The sequence below is a fragment of the Sminthopsis crassicaudata genome, chromosome 6, assembly GCF_048593235.1.
Source record: "Sminthopsis crassicaudata isolate SCR6 chromosome 6, ASM4859323v1, whole genome shotgun sequence".
Lineage (NCBI taxonomy): Eukaryota > Metazoa > Chordata > Mammalia > Dasyuromorphia > Dasyuridae > Sminthopsis > Sminthopsis crassicaudata.
In genome coordinates this window covers 85,137,460-85,157,432 of record NC_133622.1, presented here as the reverse complement: position 1 = coordinate 85,157,432, position 19,973 = coordinate 85,137,460, and the positions used below count along the sequence as shown (strand labels likewise).

Sequence of the window (19,973 nt, the reverse complement as noted above, 5' to 3'; positions counted from 1 at the left end):
TTAGTATTTCCTTGGACTTTCCTTTTTCTATTGAAATTTCTTCCATTTTCCAAGTCATTGAGTTCCAGACCTAGAAGTCATCTTCAATTTCATTTTGACTCATTCCTCATATCCAGTTCATTTCCAAATCTTATTCATCCTGCCTCTATTACATCTCTCCTTTTCATCCTTTTCTCTTTGTTTCACTATAACCATCATGATTCAAGCTCTCAGTAATATGATTTTTTTTCTGACTCTTAATTTCCTTGCCAATTCACCCTCCACACAGTTGCCAATATGTTCCTTAAACATGATCTGACCACTTCGTTTCTCTTCCAAGTAGCTTCATGGCCACTGTTGCCTCTAAAGCTAAAGTACATATTCTCTTTTTGGATTTTAATGTCCCTCACGATCTTGACCCTTACTTTTATAAGTTTATTACATGTGTTTCTCCTTCCCATAATTTGTTCTAGCCCAAGTGGCCTAATTGCTGTATCTCTAACTTTATACAAGCTGTCTTCCAGATTTGGACTGTGCTCCCTTCAAATCCATATCCATCTCTGTCTAGCTCATTTATAAAACCTAGCTCAGATACCATCTTATGGAAGAACCCTTTCCTGATTCCTCAATTGTTAGCTTCTCTCCTTCATCAAAACATCGTATTTGTATGTATATACATAGATATTTATGTAATGGATGTGTATTTTGTGTGTATGTATACATATATTCATTGTATACATACGTATATATACACATATATGGAAGGAGAGCATTTGCTTATCTGTGTACATGCTATGTTTTATAATAAAAATATAATAAAGCAGGGCAGGAAATGCTTCATTTTAATCTTTGAATCCCTAGTGCTTAGCACAGTATCTGGCATATCATAGGTATTTAATAAATGATTATTGAGTTCAGTTATTGAATCATTTGTATTCTAAAAATTCAGATTGCTTTGATTTTTCTCATCTGATTGCATTTAGGTAATTATTTAAAATGAGAGTTACTTTTTTTAAAGTTTGTAACCCCATTAATATAAAAATATCTTCCCTGAGGGGAACCACTACAATATCCTTTAAATGACATCCTTGTGTGAGCTATAGAGAACCGAAAGCAAAACTTTTTAACATACCTAAAGCACTAGGGCAGTGAATAAATAAGTAATCGGTTTAGGAGCTATGTGCTTTTATGCTTGGCTTATTCTTCCACATTGCAACTACTTAAAAATATTTCCTACCTAGGAAACAAAGTCCTATAGATAAATTGGTATTTCTCTGAGTGAAAACTTTAGTAGGATTCCCTAGGAATTAATATAAGTACTACTTTATTTAACATTTTTACATATGATCTAGATAATAAAATGCACACAGAAATAAAATGATGCTATATGATAGAAAGAGTGCTCAATTTGGAATGAGAAGGACTGGATTCCACAGCCCTGGCTTTGCTACTTAGCATCTCTGTAACTTAGTGACTCAATTTCTCTGATACCTCCATTGTCTTTTGTAAAATGAGGTTTGTATAGGGTAATTTCTAATCATAGCTCTCTTAAGTTCTAAGTTTTTGTAGTTGTGCATATAAATTCTCTGTAAATGATACTAAGCCTTTTCAAACAAATGCCAACAAGGTAGTAAAGCTAAATGGAAAGATAGGAACATGAATTACCTGTGTTGGAAGCACTTTCAGAAACCATCTAATCTAGTCTACTTTCTTACTTGTGAATTTCCTACATGTTGCATCATTCACATGTGTTGTGACCTCCTTAGTACCCTAGATATCTTAGAATCAGCCTGAGTCAGGATAAGGAAGTCTTTATTCTTGGTCTTTTGGGATCGCCTTCAGGGGATTAGATCTAGCAATCTCCACACCTCCTTCCTCTCTCTCCACTTCCAAAGAATAAATCTGCTTGTCCTACTCCACCCACTGATCTCTCTTTCAATAGGGTCATCCTGTAAGCATATGTTAATAGAGAATTGTCCAGTTGGCAATTAGCCTTAAATGCTAGGTTATCTTACATTAAGTGCATCTGCTCAGTTCTAGCCCTTTACATCTCCCGCTTTTGTTTTAGACTTCTCAGGAAGGGAAATGAAAAGCACCAAAGGGAAGTGGGGATTGCTAGCGCATTTCTGGACTAAAGGGTCTTATTAGAGACAGGTGTGCAAAAACCCATCAGCATTGGAGGTATTACACAAGCACATAGCAATACTCCACAGGCTAAAAGTGATGACTGTCCCCACAGTCAGTACAGGCTTGATGTGGTGTAACAAACATGAATTGTACATGCAAGTAGTGATATAACAAACAATATAAATCAACATGGTCTTGTAAAAGATTTCCAGAAGTCCTAGAAGGAGGGTATGTAAACATCAGTTACATATACCCCTTCTTCAGCAGCCAAATGATAGTCCAAAACCAATCTATTGTCCATTGCTTCACATGTCAGGGAATTCAATGATCCCCACAACTCTTTGAAGTCCTGCAACAGTCTTATTATATGTTAGGGAATCCAATGATTCCTACCGGTTTTGAAGTCATGCAACAGTCTTGTCATATCTCAGAGAATCCAATGATTCCTAAGGGTTTTCAAGCATTATAATTTTTGATGTCCATGAGTCAAATGCCATAATTGCCAGGCTCTTTCAGTGCTGGGCACAGTCAACAAGGAACCACCTGATGTTTCTTGAGTCTTCTCATTTTTTTCAAGGGTCTGCTCTGTCTCTCTCCAATGGACAAGGGGAATACGGCTCATTGGCACCCATCTGGTTCCTTCTTCATCTGTGGAGATACAAGCAAACCCTCTCCCCCAAGCAGTTAACCTATCTGGTCCCTTCCATTCACTACTTTCTGGGTCTCTCCACATGACCTGGTGATTATCTAAAGATAATGGAGCTGCTCACACTGGACACTGCTCTTCTAGTGGGCTATAAAACCTGTCTGCCGGAGCCAGTGCATCTTTGTCAAAAATTTAAAAATTAATGGTACTAAAATTAATGGAACTAAATTTAGAAGTTCTCTAGGGTTACCCGTGGCTCCCCCTTTCTTTTGTTTTTGGAGGAGCATCTTGAGGTCTCTTTCTCCTCTCTACTATTGCCTGTCCTTGAGGATTAAAGGGTATGCCAGTAGTGTGTAAAATCTTATACTGTGCATAAAAGTGTGCAAAATGTTTAGAAGTATATGCAGGTCCATTGTCTGTTTTTATTGCTTGTGGCACACCCATAATTGCAAATGCTTGTATAAGGAATTCAGTGACCACTTGGGCTGTCTCTTGCTGCTGGCATTGCAAAAGTGAATCCTGAAAAGGTGTCTACCACAAGGTGGATAAAAGACAGACGACCAAAAGATTTATAATGGGTCACATCCATTTGCCAAATTTCATTAGGTCTCAAACCACGAGGGTTCTTCCCTGGAGGGAGTGTAGGAGCATGGAAAGGAAGGCAAGCTGTACAGGCTTTTACTATGCTCCTAGCTTCTTTTCTTGTTATTCCAAATTTGTAAATGTAAAGCTCGGGCAGCCTAATGATATTTAGAATGAGATTCTTGTGCTTCTTGAAATAAAGGAGTATTGGCCAACATGGTTAGAAGGTTATCTGCCTTTGAATTACCATCAAAAATAGGACCTGGAAGTCCACTATTAGAGTGGACATGCAAAATATAAATCTTACCTGGATGCTTTCTCACTCGCTCTTGAAGTTCCTTAAAGAGATGATATATATTAGAGACTACAAATTTTATTTGGGCTGTGGCAATTCTTTGTACCACACCTACTGAATAGGCCAAATCAGATATTATATTTATGTCTCCTGGATAATAAGCAAGAGCTAGAATGATGGCATACAATTTGTTCTGTTGAGTGGACTGAAAAGGAGTTCTGACTTCTCTCTTTATAATTAAGTCACGAGAGTATACAGCACAAATATTATGTTTGGGTGCATCTGTAAAGATAGTTGGTCCTTTAAGAGGAACTTTAGAAACCTTTTCTTCAAGAATCCGTCGCCAATTAATGGAGGCCTGTGTGTAAAATTTGGAGCCATGGCTAATAAAATTTGCCACTCTGGGATGATTTCACAGCACACATTAATTTGTGCATTAGTATAAAATCAGGTCTTATCCCAGATAATTATACTACTCGCTTAATGGCCTTTAATAAAATTCTAGCCTCAAGCACTGGGTAAGGAATAAGACTTTGTTCTGGTTGTGCTGGGAGGTTCACCCACTCTATCACACTGTCTCCTTGATGAAGGACTGCTGTGGGTGCCTCTTGTGTAGCAAAAACTGATATTTCCAAGGGTTTTTTAGTGACTCAACCACATTGGATAAAGCCAGTTCAACTTGTCTCAAAACCTCTTGAGCTTCTTTTGTAAGCTGGCGTGGTGAATTTAAAGTACTGTCTCCCCTTAAAATATCATGGAATGGCCGCACCCATTGGATATCTCCTATCAATTTCTGAAAGGCATTCTGAAAGTGTTGAACTTGTCTGTTCTTAAGGAGAATTTCTGTACTGTAAGCATCTTAGGATATACTTCATATCCTAAATATTGAAAAGGAGCATGTTTTTGAATCTTTTCTGAAGCTATGTGCAATTTATAATTCCTTAGTGTTTCTATGGTTTTTTTTGTAGACATGCTTCTAACATTTGTTCCTCAGGTGCACATCCCAATATATCATCCATGTAATGTAATAACATCACTTTTGGAAATGCTTTTCTTACTGGAGTAAGAGCAGCAGCAACATACATTTGACACATAGTAGGGCTGTTTTACATTCCCTGTGGCAAAACTGTCCATTCATATCTTTTATAAGGCTCAGCTAAGTTAATGCTGAGCAGTGAAAAGGCAAATCTTTTCATATCCTCCTTATCTAGAGGGATAAAATAAAAACAATCCTTAATGTCTATAACCCAAAGAGGCCATTCTCTAGGCAACTGAGTAGGAGATGGAAGTTCAGGCTGAAGAGTTCCCATAATTTCCATCTGTTCATTTACTTTTCTTAAATCAGTCAACATCCTCCATTTTCCAGATTTCTTTTTTACAACAAATACTGGGGAATTCCAAGGACTTAGAGAAGGTTGTAAGTGTCCTTCGTCAAGTTATTCCTGTACTATGTCTAGTAAGGCCTAAATTTTATCGCTACCTAAGGGACACTGTTCTAGCCACACTGGTGTATCAGTTTTCCATTGGATAGGAACAGGTGAAAGTGTTGGCAGGCCTTCAACAGCAGCCCCGCCTAAAAAAAGGAAGTACTCATTTGTAATCCTAACTGTTGTAAAATGTCTCTTCCCCACAGATTGATGGGGACTTTTCAACTGCAAAAGGAGTAAAAACTCCTGTTTCACCTTCAAATATCCATCTTAAAGGGGTAGCACTAAGTTCAGCTGCTATTGATCCTCCTACCCCAGACATGTAGGTGTCTGCCTTAGTCTTTGGCCAGTGACTGGCACCTCTGATGACTGTGCGATCTGCACCTGTGTTCACCAGTCCTTCTAATGGTATGCCATTTATATAGATGGTGAGCATACGTCGGTCAGCTGTCACAGCTGCTGTCCAGTATATTCCTGGGTTTTGCTGCTTGGATTCAGAACGTGGGTGACTGTCAGCAGATTGCTTATTAGGAGTCTGTATCAATAAACGTGATGCTACTACTTCCCCTGGTTAATAAGTCACACATTGTCTACCTGTGTTAGTGACTGGGATATTATCTACACATTCCCCAGTGTATGGATGGACACTGTTTTGTAAGTACTCTCAGGAGGTGAAATGGTCAAGCCTACTGTGCCTGGAGGCAAGGGATCCATAGGCTGGAGAGAAACAGATTTCACCTCTCCAGGGGTATTTCAGTTGTTCCAGCTGCATACAACTCTATCCTCCCTAATTGTAGTCCCTTTCTCCCATCATGTTGCTTCCTGGCTGACTGATTGTGTAATCCCTTTCTCCCCTCAGATGGCTTCCTGGCTGACTGGTCATGTCTGGGTATTGGACTTGGAGGCACTCTCTGGGTGTGGCATCGGCTGCCATCATGCCCCAAGTGTTTTTTGCTTGGGGCCCTGGAGCTGGGCCCCTCATCCCGTTTCCCTGAATCAGTCTACACTCTGAGGCCCAATGGAGTCCTCTATTGCATTTTGGACATGGGGTTTTGGGTCTTGTTCTTCCAGCCTGTCTTCTCAGTCTGTCTCTATGCCAACATTGAGCTTTCAGATGGCCTACTTTACCACATTGAAAGCATTGACGAATCTCTCTGGAAGTCCCTTGCCCAAAGGGACCCTGTCTTCCCATGTTGGGATCTTGGGAAGTCTGCACCATAGCCTGGCTATAAAAGGTATTTGTGCCCATTGTGGCACAGCGTCTTATGATCTCCTCTAAAGGAGCATCCCTATGTAGTCCTAGTATAATCCTTCTACAAACCTCATTGGCATTGTCTCTAGCAAGTTGCCATAACATAATTTCTGTTACTGTATTTTCACCATTAGTCCATATGATATCTGTCTGCAAACATCCCACAAAATCAGCAAAGGGTTCATTTGGTCCTTGTACAATTTTTGTGAAGGTCTCGTCCTTGTTGTTTTTTACTGGGGAGAGAAACCCATGCTTTGATAGCAGCAGCAGCAATTTGCTCATATGCTGCTATGGAGTAATTAATCTGTACTGAAGCTTCTGCATAAGAACCTGTACCTGTTAGTAGGTCACAGGTGATTAGAGGATTAACTCCACTTTGACAGTTTTGTTGGGCTTGAATCCTACAGAGCTCACTGTATTCAGGAAGCCACAACAAGTTTTGTCCAGGTTCTAAGCATAGATTTCCATTCTATAGATTTCCTTGCTATAGATTTCCAGTCCCCAGGGGTTAAGACTTCATAAGCCAAATTCTGTAATAACATCTTAACATAAGCTGATGTAGCCCCATAAAGAGTGCAAGCCTTTTTCAAGTCTTTGAGGATGTCCATAGCAGAAGGAACTTATCTTCTACTCTCTTGACCTGAAGAGTTAAACTGTTGAATCTCTGGATATATTTGGAGCCTTAGATCACCTATTTCCTTCCCTTCTTCTGTAGCTTTAAGTACTGCCTTTTGCAATCTAGTTATAAGAATTGGTGATTGCTTGGGGGGGGGGGTACTGGTGATATCACCACACCTCCCACTACTCCTTCTCACTCCATCCTGGAAGGTGGAGTTGATGGAGGCTTGCCAATAATCTGCTCTCTAGGCAGGGTTGAAGCTGCCTCAAGAGAGCTAGAATCACCAGAGCCCTTGAAACTCATTTAAGTCCCCATACCCTCAGGCAAGGTCTTTAGACTGTTCATTGTCTTCCTTTTTCCTTTTTTCCTCACACTTCCTCATCTGGCCATTTCTAAAACTTTTCCTTTTTCTATAACTTGCAGGATTGTTTAAGGCCAATTGAATTATGTTGTATATCTAAAATACTTCTGTGGAAATTGAATGAGGACCTCTATCGTCGTAGTATATGCAAAGTTGTTGTCCCACAAGTTTCCAATTATCTACTCCTATATCTTCTTCTAAGAACCAAGGGGACTAGTGTCCTAATGTACTAAGAGTCTAGCAATCTGTTCCCAGATTATAATTAAACCTTGCCCCTCAATTAAGCATGCTTTCTATAGAGCCCCTTTGGGGTGGGGGTGCAGGTGGGGATGGGGACTGGGGAGAATCTTTTCCTAACATTTGCCCCATTTCATCTATAAAAGGTTGCTAGTTTAGCCCTTAACAAAGTAAGTTCCCTGTTTGCCTATTAACACCTAATTTCCTGGTCATCTGAGGACTTCTTCAATGAAAGTAGGGTGCTTGGCCCACACCTTGGACTCCAAATGTTGTGACCGAGTTAGTACCCTGGATATCTTAGAATCAGCCTGAGTCAGGAGAAGCAAAAGTCTTTATTCTTGGTCTTTTGGGGTCACCATCAGGGGATTAGATCTAGCAATTTCCACACCTCTTTTGTCTCCACCTCCAAAGAATGAATCCCCTCCTCCTACTCCACTCTCTGATCTCTCTTTGCCTTCTTTGTCTACACCCACAGATCCAGCCAGCACAGAGTTGAGTAGGGTCATCCTCCAAGCACATGTTAATAGAGAATTGTCCAGTTGGTAATTAGCCTTAAGTGCTAAGTTATCTTACCTTAAGGGTATTTGCTTAGTTCTAACCCTTTACAAACATGGAGACCATTGCCATCTGCTTGAATACATTTAGTGAGGGGACACCCGTTTCTTATGGCCTTAATTAATTGCAAGATTTTTTTCAACAGCTTTAATTCTTATATTCTAAAATTTGTTGCCATCAAGCTTTTATCTAGTGGTCCTTCTTCTCTACTCTTGTTCTAAACAGACTAAGTCTCTGGATATTTGGAAATACTTAACCTTAAAAATTCTCTTCTTTTGTCTAAACAGTGCCACAGTGGGGAAAAATATTACTGTTTTTTGTGTTGTAAACATAAACCTTCCAGAAACTTTTAATTAATTTATCATTAAGTCTCAAATGATTGGATTCTTGAACAAGGAATATTTCACACTCAGGATTAAGCAAGACCCTAGAATTTAGGGAACAGTTCAATTAATTGCTTCGTTGAATAGAATAGTCTGTAACTTGAGATCCACTTTCGGGACAATCACCATTTTTGACTACTTCCTTTAAGGATTTTCCTTTCCAGCTGATCAATAAATTAGCTAGAGTAACAGAGACCTCTTCCCTTTCATAGGTTTATCATTATCCTAATACATTCAAGTTCAGTGTTCTTTGGACTTCTAAGGAGTTCTTCCTAAACTGATCAGAATGAGAAGAATGGAACGTTATTTTAAATTGATAGTCAAAGAAAGACTAATAAGGATTGCTCTTTTAGTTTAGTCCAAAGGCTAAACCTAGAATACTTTAAAATCCTTTCTTATTAAGTTCATAAAAGGGACATGTTGAGCCACTTAGTGTGGTTCCTAACAGTAGGGCCCACACTTCTATAATGTTTTCTTTCTTTTCCCTTTCCTTATTTTTTTTTTTTTAAAGAGTTTCCTGTTATGTCTGGGCTAGCTCCTCTGAAGGGCTCAGAATCAGTCCTTGCCCCACATTGGGCGCCAAAATGTAATGTTCTGATTGTCTCTCAGTTGTAATCCTTCTCTGGGAGGAGGTTTCTTTTCTCTATAATCCTTTTTTCTGTGAGCAGGTTTCAGGGCATTGTGTGAGTAGGTATAATAAAGGCTTTTAAGATTACACGTGGCTGTTCTTGAGCGTGTTACCGGTTATTAAACTATAGATTCAAGAAATTGTGGCCAGAGATTTTTGAAGGCCTCAGAGGAGGCGTGCCGGGTAGAGTTGACACTGCAAAGGTCAGTGGTCAAAGGTACTCTGTTGGGCCTAGGGCAGACTGGTAATAATAACTGCTAGGAGGGCATGTTACAGTGTCCCTCCCTTATACAATTCCTGTACAAGCATTTATCTGTTTTGCTTTTTCCTCCTTCAATATTGAACAATAAGAAAAACAAAAGAAAAAAAACTCCTAGTAAATATGCATTGTCTAATAAAATGTTACCTTGTGAATTATATCCAATAATGTCTCAGGAGATGATTAAGCTCTAAGTAGGTCCTCTGGAATTGTCTTACATGATTTACTTTAATGGCTTTAATCTTCCGGAGTCACTTAAGTTTTTAAAATTCCATAACCAGAAAATGAACATTCTAGACATATAATAGAATCTCAGAGTTGGGAGGGGATATCAGAAGTCATTTAATTTAATCTGTACTTGAACAAGAATGCCCCCTAAAAAGCATGTTTCATACAATAGCCACCCATTTTTGTTTGAAGATCTTCAGGGAAGAGAAATCTACTGTCTTCCAAAGAAGCCCATTCTTTTTTGAGATAGCTTGGATTTGTTAGGACATCCTTTATAATAAAACTACATCTGCCTTATAGTTCTTTTTTCTGGGCCAAATAAAACAACCCATTTTCTCTTTTGTATTCCATCCCTCCAAATACTTAAAGATAGCCTTCATGTCCCTACTTCAAACTCAAAGGTTCTTCACTTAGTTGCCTAGCTCTGGATGCTGTATAACTAACCAGTATCTTAAAACTGATGCCCTAAATTCTACATAATACTCTGGGATGGAGTACATCAAAATTATCATCTGTTTAGTCTTGTGTCTCTCAATGGAACTTACAACCAAATTATTATACTGAAGCAGCATATTGAGAGATTTCAGTTCATTAAAACTCAACTCTTTCAGACAAACTGCCATCTGGAAATAGCCATTTTATATTTCTGAATTTTTTTCCCCCAATCCAGTCTAATGCATCAATTCTTTAAAAAATTAAAATAAAAACCCCTCTGACTCCACCAGTTTCTTAAGCTATCAACCTATATTTAAACCTACTTGTTAAAATGCCTACTTTCCTGCTTTTCACTCACTTCTCAATCCCTTACATTCTGTCTTCCAGTCTCACTTGAATCAAACTGTCCTTTCCAAAATTACCATGGTCTTTTAATTGCCAAATTCAATGGCCTCTCTGTCCTCATCCTTGGTTTCTTTACACCATTTGGTAGGTAGCTACCCTTTCCTTGCAAACTTTTGGCAATAATATTCTCTCTTGTTTTTTATCGTATCTTGGTGGGATAAACATCCATAGCAGTCTCCTAATGTGAATGTGCTTCCAAGTTCGTAGAGTCAAAGAGGTTTTTGTTAATTTAAATTTTTTATAGAACTGATGATTTTCTTTTAATTCTGAACTTAACAAACATCAAATAAAATGAGCATTTCATGTGCACAGTAGAACAAGAAAAAAGGTTGTACATGAAACTACAAACCCATATACAGTTTGCTTTTATTTTTAAATATATGATAAATTCATCATGTTGTTGTCAAAGTTATTTTGCTTATTTATAATTCCTTCCATTTTGCTCTAAAGTATTTCAAAGTTGTTCAACTTTAATATATCGTTGTATAAATTTTCTTCTGGTTTTGCTCCCTTACAGTTCCTATAATTCTTAGTGACCTAGACATTTTTGTAGAACATTAAGAAATGTGCCATTAAATAGGGTGAGATTGAAGATTGGTGGGGGGAAGATAGTGAAGTAATTGTGGGATCAATCTGCTGGAGAAGACCAAAGCATTAGAATGGAATTGGGGCATAAGTAAAAAGGTTAACTTTGTCAAAGTGAAGGAAAGGCCACTTTCCTCTTTAAACTTGTTTTTAACCATTTTTTATATTATTCAGTTTACATTTATGTTGTATATTCTTTTATATGTACTGTCACTATTAAAACTTGGATCTCCTTGCTAGTAGGAATAGTTTAATTATCTGTATAGTTTAATTATTTGTACTCCAGTCTCTAGCTTAATATTTGGCACATAGTAAGATGTGCTAATAGATGTGTGCTTGTTGTTTGATATATCAAATGCTGTAGTAAAGGACAGAATTGGGAATAATGTCAGGAGGTTGGGTCATGAGATGTAGAGTAGTAGGATTTATATTTTCTCAGTAAAGTATGACTAGAAATCTGTTGAGGAAGGATTTAAGAGGAAAAGAACAAGGAGATTTTCTTGTGGTAGTTGGGGTCCAATTGAGATAACATAAATGTGTAGTAGATCCAGTCCACAAGTAGAGTGGAAGTTACCAGTGGTGGAAATAATGCAAGGTTAGACTTGCTTAAGGAATGAGTGGAAATAAGAGCAGCAAGGGATTTAAGAATAAAGGTCAGTGCTGTCACTTGAACTGGTTAGTTCTTGGTCAAGATTGAAAAGATCTCAGAATATAATGAACTTATAAGAATGCATGAATGGGCAAAAAATATGGTAGATCTGTTTTACTTGTTCAGTCATCTCAGTCATGTCCAACTCTCATGACCCCATTTGGGGTTTCCTTGGCAAAGATATTTCCTTCCTCAATTCATTTTACAGATGAGGAAACTGAAGCTGATGAGGTTAGGTGATTTCCCTGGAGTCAAACTGATTAGTGACTGAGGCCAGATTTGAACTCACACAGATGAGTTTTCCTGATTCCACACTCAGCCCTCTATCTACTTCACCCCTAGCTGTCCTATGAGTTTTACTGGGCAAATATAAAGGAATGAAGGCATACTTGAATGAAAAGCTCATAGGCTCTATTTACCAGTATGGCTTAGGGAAAAAAAAGGTTTAAATAATTTTATTTCATTCTTCTGTGAATTCATTAGCATATTGTGCTGTTTAGACCAAAAATGTTATGAAAGTAAAATGGGAAATATTTTCTTTATAGAAAATTATAGAATATATATACCTAGATAAGGCTGAAGAATTTCTCAGCTCAGGAGCAAATCTTACATATTGCAGATTAAATAAAGTTAGTAGCCGTCTAAAAAAAAAGAAATTTATTAGTGTTCTAAGAAACCACTGTTCCCAGTTAGAATTTTTCTTCCTCTCTAGGAAATGGTACTTTATGTTGCCAACAGGACATGATTTAGATTATATATCCCCCAGCTTCTTAAAATGTGTTTTGTTACCCTATTTGGAGTCTCCTATCTGAATATGGAGGTTAAGAAGTTACGATTTATTATCAGTAATTATTTGATTTGTATTCCTATATACCTGAGCAATGTTAAAAAGAGGTCATAAGTGGGAAAAAGTTTAAATAAAATAGAGCAAATAAACAGTTTTCTGCTTCATTAAAATGGACCAGTATTGTTTTGCTTTATATTATAAGTTGATTACTGAACTAAGTTTTAGAGATTTTCCCTTTTTTTGAAGGTTATGAAGTTTCCCATTTCTTGAGTTGGGTTATAATTCTAACATAAGAATGTGTGAAGAAATTGTGTTACTTTTCCTCTTTTCATTTGCATTTGAACTTTTTTCAAAATAAGGCTTCAGTGTTCAAATGTATGTATTATGAGAATAACATTTCATAATCAAGAAGAATACAAATCAGATTTGGAAACTTTAGGGTCACTTTTTAAATATGTTTATTTGATGAAGCAAATGATTTACTTAGGATATCTTTGTAAATGTTTTTGCTTACTGAAAATAAAAAATGTCTGCCAAATAAATGAAAGGTTCTCTCTGGTTTAGCTCTATACCTGAATATTTATCAGGTTAATGGAGATTAATCCAGTTCTGCAGTTGATATAGCTTGGGAAATAGGCTATACTAGGAAACTGAAAATCGTCTTTGAGACATATTTCCCTGATAAATACAATTCTATATTTGAGTTATAAGATTGAGTTCCTTTTTTTTTTTTTTTTTTTTTTTTTTTTTTTTTTTTTTGCTGAAGCAATTGGGATTAAGTGACTTGCTCAGTGTCACACATCCAGGAAATGTTAAGTGTCTGAGGTTGGATTTGAACTCAAGTCCAGCACTCTATTCACTACACCATCTAGTTGCCCCAAGTTCATTTTTTTTTTTTTTTTAATAAAACAGTCTTACAAAAAAAAATTGTTTAATCTCATTAATTAAGTAGCCCTTTAATTCTATAGACTATAGATTTATCTAAAGATTTTTAAAATTGATATCTAATAGTGCTTTTTTCCCTTCTCTTCTAGAACATTTTTTTAACCAAAGATGGTACGGTACAACTGGGGGACTTTGGAATTGCTAGAGTTCTTAATAGGTAATATATTTGCTTTGAAATTACTTGAGTGCTTCAGTAGATATATGATCCCATTGTGGATAGTTTGAAAACCTTTTATCCCTTCTTGTTCTGTGAGATTCTCGTTAATGCTGATTCATAGACCTTCCACAGATTTGGAAGCTCCTATCATGATGAGAGTGTCAGGGCCAATTCTTCACCATGCTTCTAGGCCTGCCTTTCTCCTGATTCTTCATCTCCTGGATGCTACCTTTTTGGGAATTGATTGTTTATAATAATAGGCTTCAGCCTGGGCATGCTCCTATGTGTGTCTCTCCATGGGCTTTTGGGTCATCCTTAATTTTTATTCTTCAGAAATTTGATGACACTTAAACATCAATGAAAGCTGATAGTTCATGTAATCATTTTAAGTGTCTTAAATATCTTATTACACTGGTAATGTTCTCTTTTTATTCTAGTACCCTCGAGCTAGCTCGGACTTGCATAGGAACACCATACTATTTGTCACCTGAAATCTGTGAAAACAAACCTTATAATAATAAAAGGTAACTAAATGTGATGCGGATTTTAATTGAAATATCTTATACCATTTATTATTGCATTAGTATACAAGACCCTGGAGGATGCCTACCTGAGTAACTCTGCCATGGTATTTTATCTGTTTGAGGGTATCGCATAGAAAGTGGGAAGGAGAAAAATTCCTTCACCATGAACACCACTGTAAAGAAGGCTTCTTACACAAAGCCACTTAAATAGTCTGATCAGTGATTCATGAAAACATGGCTTGTTTTAGTTTGTATAACTGGACAAACAAGTACTTCTGTTCTTTCCTTGACCAAGGAAACCATCATTTCCCTAAAGCAAAGAACTTCTATTTGAGGAGCCAACATGGAGCTGTGGCAGGAATGGTGGAATCTGGACAAATCACTTAACCTTTCAAGTCAAGTGAGGGGCTTGAATCCCTTCCAGCTGTGTCTATAATTTTGTGTCATAATTGTCTTATAGGTACAAAGAAGGCTTTTCTTTAATTGTCAATTATCATTCAACACTTCTCATCCTTTCTATGTCAAGCCACTTGAGCAAATCTCCTTTCACTCTCAAACTATCAGCAAAACAAAAGATTTTATGACCTGTGAAAAGGAGAAGTGTGACAATATATATATGGCAGCTGCCTGTTTAACTTTTTGTGAGGAGAGAGATAATCAAGACAATCCCAGTTTGATTTCATTCCTCAGTTCTGTAACTGGAAATATGGTTTCTAGCCCTTTAATTTGGTAAAAACAAGTACTGTAAAGAAACCATCAAAATGGGATCATTGTGAAGGGATTTGATTTGTAATTCTTGAGTTGGTATCCCTTTTCTAGTTTTCTTTTTTTCCTGATGCATTCTGCATAGAACTGCCAATTTAGTATTCCTAAAACATATATCTGTCATTCTCCTGTCCAAAAAACTTTTGTGGTCTTTAATAAAAAAGTCAACATTCTCAGCCTTACCTCCAAAACATAGTTTCTTTCCAGTTTTATTACATATTATTGTTCTTTGTGTATTCTGGATGCTAATCTAACTACTCTGCTAGCTGTCCCTATACACAGTCCATCTCCTGCTTTTGCACAGGTGGCCAACCCCAAATCTGGAATCTATTCCTTCTTTACTTCCTTGTAAGAATTCCTAGCTTGCTTAAAATAACACGGCTCAAGGGACTTTACTAATTTCTCCCCTTTCCTCTAAGCACTGGTACTCTGCTCCTTGTGAAATTATTCTATATTTCTTTTATACATTCTCTGCATTTATTTCTTTATGTGCATGTATTGGCACCCACTTTTCTGTTGCTCAATAGAATGTCATTTCTTTGTCTACCTGAGCTGCTTTATACTTCCTTTGTATCACAATTATTTGAATACAGTAGGTGCCTAATGTTTGTTAAATTAAGAGAGGGCAGTTTTTCCTTTGCTCTTAAACAAAAGTATACACAGCAGATACCTCTGAATTTTAATGCGATTTCTGCCACTATGACCTAGTATGAGTCAAAACTTTTTTCATTGAATTTCATTTTTCAGATAGGAATCTTGAGTGAATTAACATTTGAAAAATTGTTTCTTAATCTGTGACAAATGCTTTTATAAATAAATATTGTATCATAGCTAAAATTTAAAAATATATTACTAAATTTCAATTTTATGGCTTGATAAGTACCTTCAAAATTAATTGCCGGGAATTTATAATATGCTTTTCTGCAGTGGGAAAGAAAATCATTGAAGCATAATAAGCTGAGGATAGATTTTATCCTGTTCTATTTAAATCTGGCCCTGAGTAAAAATGATCCTTATATTTGGTTCAGAAGTTCTTAATATCCTCACACTATAATATTTCACATGGCATTTGGAATTTTAAATAAAATTACTATTTTAAAAAATTTTAAATCTATGTGGCAATTTTGGATTTTCTTCATTTTTCTTCATAAAAACTACAATATTTGAAATTTAAGGTTCTTGCATTCAATTCAACAAACATTATTAAATGTATGTTATTATTGTTTGTCTTTGATTCTTGAAGAGGACCATGACGTCAGAAAGGTGATGTCATGACTTGCAAGTGAACTCAGTTTAAGTGAGGGAAGGCTGTGCTAAATATAGATAGAGACAAAAAGCAAATGGTCCCTCCTTTCAAGGAGTTTCCCATTCTTCTGGAATGCTGTTTTGTCTTTACCATAATTTTTTAAAAATAAAATTTTACCATCTATATATTTTTAGGTTTACTTAAAAGCATGGATCTAGAACTGGAAAGCACCTTAGAGGTTATCAGTACACTCACTTTTTTTTGCAGTATAGTATGCTGGAAAGAGTACTGATTTTGGAGATTCAGAAGACCAGCTTTCAAATTCTGACTTTGCCATTTAGTAGCTGCTGCCCTATGTCCTTAGCAAATTCATTTCATGTCTCTGGGCAACAGTTTTCTCATCTATTAAATAAGAAGATTAGGATAAATGACTGTTGGTGCCTTTCAGCTCTAGATCTGTTATCTTTGATTCTAGATGGGTCCATGCATGCTTTAGTTCTGCTTTTGCTGGAAGATAGGGATATATTTGTTGTATTAAAATTGGAAACTTTAAACCTAATAGAAATACTGTCTCTTGCTTTTTATTTTCTAGTGACATTTGGGCTTTAGGTTGTGTCTTATATGAGATGTGTACTCTTAAACATGCAGTAAGTATGTCTTTTTTAATACTTCTAAATTTATATCAAATTCATTTTAATTTTCAGGACTTTTGTACTTTGGCATCTTTTAAACGTTGGCAGAGCACTGGTGATAGATTTTTTTTGTGATCACATTTTTGGCATAAATTTACTTTTTAGTAGTCATTTGTATTAGATATACAGTTATCCCTTCTGTATTGCAACTTTCCCCATCATGGTTTTGCTATATTGCAGATCAGCATAAGGAATTATATAGGAATTTTAGGGAAGTTTTATAGAAGCCACATGTGGTGACACATGAAGGCCAGCAGATGAGTCAAAAATGCATAATACATATTGACCCAGATTTTAGAATAAGGTACTGTAAGTATCTCATAAAAGAAAAAGAAAAAAATCAGATATCTTTTCTGGTATAAGTGAAAGGCCAAAAAATTTTTTGCAAATTTTTCAGCTTGTTGGGGTACCATGCCTCTATAACCCCTATGATGTGGAAGGGATAACTAACTAGTCTTTTTTCTAAGTTCAAGCTTTTTTGATTCTTGCTTTTAACAAATTCTTTAGCTATAGATGGGGAGAAGGATAGGGTCTAACCTGTGATTTCATTTGTGTAGGGAACTTGTTCTCCCAATGCAGGTTCAGCACCTAGAGCACTGAGCAATTAAGTGAGTTGCAGAGGTGGTGTCTCAGGTGGCACTTAAATGGAACCTAAGATTCCTGGATTCTAAGGCAATCTCTTTGTTTCCTCTGCCATGCTACCTTTCATTTAATCCTGGAACTGAATTTAAAGTTAATATTAAATTCATTCATTTAATATGAATTTTAGAATTTGACAAATTGTATTGCTTAGACTCCTAAAGATTAGGGTTAATTTCAGGTAAAGGATTTTTCTATACAATGTCTTTGCTAAAAGATTTTTTTTCCTTCATCAATTATATTTTATTTTTCCAGCTACATATAAAGATAGTTTTCAACTTTTATTTTTGTAAGATTTTTGAGTTCCATTTTTTTCCCTGTCTCCTGTCCCTCCTCACTCCCCAAGACAGCAAGTAGTCTAATATAGTTTATATAGTACAATCATTTTAAATAGATTTCCATATTATTCATATTGTTTAAAAAAAAAACATGAAAAAGAAAAAAGCAAAGAAACAAACAAACAAAAAAAAAGTGAAAAGAGTATGTCTTGATCCGCATTCAGAATTCATTGTTCTCCCTCTGGATGTGAATCCCATTTTCCAATCCAAGTCTATTGGAATCATCTTGGGTCACTGCATTTCTGAGAATAGTTGATTATCACATAATCTTGTTGTTACTATGTACAGTGTTCTCCTGGTTCTGTTCACTTCACTCAACATCAGTTCACATAAGATTTTCCAGGCTTTTCTGAAATCAGCCTGCTCATCATTTCTTTTAGAACAATAATATTCTGTTACATTCATATATCATAACTTATATAGTCATTCCCCAATTAATACCCATTCCTTCAATTTTTGAATTCCTTAAATTTCTCGCTACAGAAAGTGCTAATTCAAACATTTTTGCACATGTGTGTCCTTTTCCCTCTTCTATCCTTTCTTTGACACTGCTGGATCAAAGGGTATGTGCAATTTATAGCCCTGTGGGAATAGTTCTAAATTCCTCTCCAGAATGGCTGGTCAGTTTACAACTCCACCAACAATACATTAGTATCCCAGTTTTTTCACATCCTTTCCAATGCTTATCATTTCCTGTCATTTTAGCGAATTTGATAGATGTGAGGTAGTATCTCAGAGTTGTTTCACTTTATATATCTCCAATCAGTAGTGATTTAGAGTATTTTTTATATAATCATAGATGGCTTTAATTTCTTCATCTGAAAATTGTTTATATCCTTTGACCATTTATCATTTGGGGAATGACTCGTATTATAAATTTGGCTCAATTCTCCCTATGTTTTAGAAATGAGACATTTATCAGAAATACTGTCTGTAAAAAAAAAAAAAAAATTTTTTATATATGTTTTTGGCTGAGGCAATTGGGGATAAATGACTTGCCCAGGGTCACAGAGCTAGGAAGTGTTAAGTGTCTGAGGTCAAATTTGAACTCAAATCTTCCTGACTTCAGGGCTGATGCTTTATCTACTGGACCATCTAGCTGCCCCTATTAAAAAAAAAAAAAATTTACCAGCTTTCTGCTTCCCTACTAATTTTGGCTGCATCGGTTTTGTTTGTGCAAAAACTTTTCAGTTTAATGTACTCAAAATTATCCATTTTTCATTTTAGAATGTTCTCTTATTCTTTGGCCATAAGTTCAACTTTTTTTATTCTAAGTTTAAATACATTTAAAATGAGATTTTAAGATTTATTTTTAGAAAATCTTAAATATCTAGAATATGATGGACAGTATAAAAAAGTAGAATGCATACTTTCCATGTATATATCTTCTCAGATGACAAGGCAATATTTACAGAACTTTGTCCCAGCCAAATTGTTTTATAGTAACTTCATAAACTCCACTTGGTCCCTTGAAACAGAAATGTTCCTAACTGATGTTGGATAATGCTAGTTGCCTGTCAGGGGATGTTTAATAGTTTAGAGAGAATAAGAAGGGAGTTGTTTGAGCAAATCTGGGGCAGCACTAGTAAGTTTCAAGGGCACTTATCTTCCCTTTCCTACCTCTGCCTTTCTTCATCCTTGAACTTTGCTACCTCTTAGTTTTTCCAGCATAGATGAGGCAAAAATGGGCAGATGCTAAGAGTGACTGCTGACCAAATAAGAAAATCCTAATTCCCAGGGATACTAGAAGGATGAAAATGTTAGTATTATCATTTTAAAAGTTACAGCGTCTCAGCTATGTGTAAATATCTTTTAAGCTTTTTTTTTTTTTTTTTTTTGGCCCAAATTTTAGTGCTCAGGATCATATCTTCCATTCATACTGTTATTTCTATTGAATGGTGCTCTCAAATTCCTTCCTCTCTCCACATCAGCGCCATTTTTTCACCTAAAACTGACCTTTTATGGAACCAGTGAATGACACTGGGCAAAGATATACTCATATTTCTTTTTCAGAGACTTTTTATAAAAAGGTAGCTATAGCCAAGTGATAAAGAGCAGTCATTATTAGCAAAGTGTGTAAAGGGTATTAGCAAAGTGTAGAATCAGTTGTCTTTTGCTTTACTCAGTCACATTTTAGATAGAATTGGGATGGGTGTTTTTTTGTTTGTTTGTTTGTTTTTTCCTTTTTCATCCCATTAGCTGTCATCCTCTCCTAGAAGAAAAAAGAA

At 36.2% G+C, this 19,973-nt stretch overlaps 1 protein-coding gene across 19 annotated transcripts in view; it reads left to right on the top strand.

Annotated features, from left to right (window-relative positions):
• NEK1 (NIMA related kinase 1) overlaps window positions 1-19,973 on the top strand; it is a 156,897-nt gene that overhangs the window by 23,668 nt on the left and 113,256 nt on the right. For 17 of the 19 annotated variants that reach the window (XM_074276485.1, XM_074276480.1, XM_074276477.1 and 14 more), the window contains 3 exons: window positions 13,474-13,541; window positions 13,979-14,065; window positions 16,669-16,723. In XM_074276485.1, coding sequence (XP_074132586.1) covers window positions 13,474-13,541; window positions 13,979-14,065; window positions 16,669-16,723 — 210 coding nt within the window. Of the gene's footprint in view, window positions 1-13,473; window positions 13,542-13,978; window positions 14,066-14,503; window positions 14,526-16,668; window positions 16,724-19,973 lie in introns of those variants that run through there. The other 2 variants (XM_074276473.1, XM_074276487.1) reach the window with 2 other exon arrangements.